The sequence below is a fragment of the Tasmannia lanceolata genome, unplaced genomic scaffold, assembly GCF_043159265.1.
Source record: "Tasmannia lanceolata isolate RefF3 unplaced genomic scaffold, GAP_Taslan_0.1 ptg000018l, whole genome shotgun sequence".
NCBI classification, from domain to species: domain Eukaryota; kingdom Viridiplantae; phylum Streptophyta; class Magnoliopsida; order Canellales; family Winteraceae; genus Tasmannia; species Tasmannia lanceolata.
Genome location: NW_027518695.1, coordinates 51670201 through 51674022, shown reverse-complemented (window position 1 = coordinate 51674022; position 3822 = coordinate 51670201). Strand labels below are relative to the sequence as shown.

The following is a 3822-nucleotide window of genomic DNA, read 5'->3' as shown; positions in this document are numbered from 1 at the left end:
CCAGGACTTCAGCCCGTACCGAAGCTGAAGTATATAAAAGGAATTTTAGCGTTTTATTTGTTGTTTGTCTTGGAAACAGCACCATACCCTAGTCCATATATTGGCTTTTATTTGGGTACGTGCTTGATTTTGTTTTGGGTTTTAATTTGAGTTTAAAACTTGTAATTTTCATTTCTGCTGCACCAAGTGGTAATTTCAAATGAAAGAATTGGGCCCTACTTGGTAAATGCTGTGGAGAAAAGGGGAAGAAAAGGAGGCTCTTTCGGGTGGTGAGATTTTAGCAAAATATGGCTTCGAAGCTACGGAAGTGAAAACAACTCATCATGGAACAAGTCCTGCTTGGAGATCCATATGCAAGGTTTTTAATATACCCAATGAGGGAATTAAATTCAGCATAGATATGGGAAATGAAATCAGATTTTGGGAGGATATTAAACATCGAGATTCTATTGAAGGATCATTTCTCAGGCTTACAAGTGCTTGTGATAAACAAACATGTGATGATGGCTCGGTTGTATTACTCAGAGGGCAACAAGGTGTGCTGGAATTGGTCCTTTAGAATGGAGGAAAGATACATTTCAGCAACGCAACCAGACATATGTTGGGTTTGGGGATCGAGTGGATTCTTTGTTTGATCCTTCCTTCATATCCTATCTAGGGTTTGCATTTCAACTTTCAATAAACATCCATGTGTGCTTAAAGAGCTCCAATAACCCCTAAGGTGGAGGCTTTTTATCGAAGAGCCATTGCAGAAAGCACTAATACATCCGATGCTCAAAGTTAGTTGATAGGAGATTAGTTTTGAGCATGAGGACCGGGTCCCGACCAAGGTGTTGAAGGGCCTACTCTAGTAGTAGTGTAAGGACACAAATGTAATACGCCTTGAGTAGCATGACTTGTGATTTCTCTTTTAGTAGGTTGTAATTGTATGTAGGGTACACTTGGAATATTTTAGAGTTTGAGGGGCCTTGTAGTAAGGATTTAAATGTAAAGAGAGAGAAACCTTTATAAATAGTAGGGAGTTACTCATTTAGTCATTTAGGGAGTTTTGATGAGTTTTGGCTAATTTTGGGAGAAGGATTTGTAACCCTAGCATGAGGAAGGAGAAGATGAAGCTTGTAAGAAGATCAAAGTGAGATGTGAGAAATTCTTACTCATTGAAGGCGTTCCGTCTCTTCTTTCTCTTAGCATGAGTTCATTGACAAGCTAAGTATTTCTTTTCTTTTTTTTGAAATGGCAAATAGATATCATTAATGAGAAAGAGAAACAAGGGGCCCAAGATGGACCACACACAAGGATACAAAGAACGTGCAATGAAGCACGGATACGGGTACGGGGTGCGGGGACACGATACGGGTACGTGGACACGTGATTTAAAAAAAAGAAAAGGATACGGGTACGTTGTGGGTACACTGAATATAATATATTTTTATACTTTATTATATATTTATAAAAATAAAAAATTAAATATTTTGTTAAAGAATTCAAAAAATTTAATTGAAGAACAATCAAATAACAATAACATCACCAAAATCTACTATTATTTCACCAAAATCTAATATTACTTCTCAGTTGTTAGGTTTTTAATTATGGGATATAGATATAATATAGATATTTTCATACATTCAACCCTCCTTTTGTTAATTGGTATAGCCCCTCCATTGTAAATCTGTAATTTTCAATTTAATTTGAACTGGGTGCGGACACGATACGTACACAAACCCGGGTGCGTACCCGGTACGCACCCAAAGAGTACCCAAGAGCACCCGCACCTGATACGCACCCGACATGGGTACGTGGGCCTCCAGAGAGTACCCGTGCTTCTTAGAGAATGGGAAAGAAAAGGAAAAGAAAATAGAATTACATATTACAACTCACGGCGGAAGATAATCAAACCATTCAAGATCCAAACACCTAACTCCACGCCTAGCCAACGAATCCGCCTCCCCATTGGCCGATCTCCGCCCATGCTTAAAAACAATAGATGAGCCCGAGATAAGATCATCAATTTCATCGAATATAGAGGAAAATCTCCAAGGCGGAGGCACCCCTCCCTTGAGCCACCGAATCACATTTAGAGAATCGCCCTCAACAATTGTTTTATCCAACATCTCACCCTTTAATCCTTTAATACCATAAAAAACAGCCCTAACTTCAGCCTCCGAAGCATCAAATGACCCAATCGGGCCAGAGTAAGCCCACTCAACTTCCCCATGGTCATTACGACATAAACCACCAACCCCGGCCGGGCCCAAATTACCAAAACAAGCCCCATCAAAGTTCAATTTAACCATACCAGGGGGAGGAGGCTCCCACCTCTGCACGATTTTATGCCTCCTCTCTCTACTAAAGCAAACTTCCCTCCAACCCTCCCATGAGGAAAATGCCGATACAAAGCGGAACGATAGAAGACATCTCGCCCAAGATATAGCAAGGGCAATAACTTTCATATAAAGCCAATGCGGAGATTTAGCAATCCCCTCAAAATTTCTGGAATTCCTCTCTTTCCAGAGACCCACCATGTAGCATCAGCTAAGTATTTCTTGTTCTTTTTCAATCAAAAATCTAATAAAATTTGAGTTTCTATTATTGTGTTCCTGTTTTGATCATTATCTTGTTGTCCTTCATCTATTTTCAGTCAATTTTCTGCATCTCCTGCTCATTTCCTGCAATTTCCAGCAACATACTTGTTTTAAGACTGTTTTGAGCAGAATTTTCATTTCAATCATTTGTTCGTGCTTGTCATTGCTCAATTCTTGCTACAATTTTCAATTTCAAAAGTAGACCTTCAAAAAATCTACATAAAATTTAGTATCAAAGCTTATCTTTCTTGAATTCCATCACATTTTCCTAAATTTCTACACATTTTCTGCACATTTTCAAGAAATTCAAGGCATGACCATAAAATTTCATATCTGAGAAGGAATTCCCATTCTCTCTAATCTTGAATTGTTTTCCTATAGAAGTCTACATCAAATTTAGCATCAAAGCCAGATCCAGAAGAAAATCAAATTTCTCCGCGATCCGAAACTCAAATTTCCATTCGATTTGCTTGAAGGTCGAAGAAAACAACAAAGAAGCTGAAATTCGAAGTATTATTGTCCGTGCCTTCCTTTTCTTCCACTAGTGAATGATTCTTCTTTATTCTTTTTTCTTTTTTTGAATTAACACTAGTGAATGATTCTGAATGTCACTGAAATGGATTCAGCAAAGGATTAGAGAGGCTTTTCCTCCCTGTTCGTGTGTATTGTTCAAAGGACTTCAATTTGGAAAGAGGAAGCAGAAGCTGCCTTCATTGTTCGTCCATGTTATTCCAGATTTTTCTCCATTCAATGAAAGACAGTTTTGTCTACTTGCAGATCCCAAGAACGCACAGAATAGTCGGGTCTGGAATTTTAGACTTTTTCCTTGTCTGGAATTAGAGTTCATTCGAAATTGATACAATTTTGGGCAAATTAAGGACTCTGGTGAATGTATCAAAATTAGCAATTATTGGTAATGGAATTTCTGCTACAGAATCGTGTATTCATTCTCTGTTGCACTTAGCTGGCTCCATTCCACTTCTTATAGCATTAAAATCATAAAGATTGGGTGTGTATACACCTCCAGCAGTATTCCAGATTTATATTCTTTGCCAAGTAGAGGAATTGCATGCAAGAACTAAGATCTAGTTGATAAAATCTAGATACACGGGGTTAGTGCAAAACTACAATAGAACAGGAAGCCACAGTGCCTATCTCCATTGAAAGAGCAGCAGATTTTTTTCATTAGTTCATTCATGTGGGAATTTGGAAGTGTTGTTTGGAAAAGGTCAGCCCTGGA

At 38.4% G+C, this 3822-nt stretch overlaps 1 protein-coding gene across 1 annotated transcript; it reads right to left on the bottom strand.

The window, feature by feature from the left end:
- Nucleotides 1–1874: 1874 nt before the first annotated feature.
- LOC143850421 (uncharacterized) lies at nt 1875–2522 on the bottom strand. The gene has a single exon (XM_077359675.1). The coding sequence runs from the start codon at nt 2520–2522 to the stop codon at nt 1875–1877; it is 648 nt and encodes a 215-aa protein (XP_077215790.1).
- Nucleotides 2523–3822: the final 1300 nt, after the last annotated feature.

Excerpts from the sequence above, each read along its gene's own strand:
- LOC143850421 (XM_077359675.1), bottom strand. The coding sequence starts at position 2,522 with ATGGTGGGTCTCTGGAAAGAGAGGAATTCCAGAAATTTTGAGGGGATT.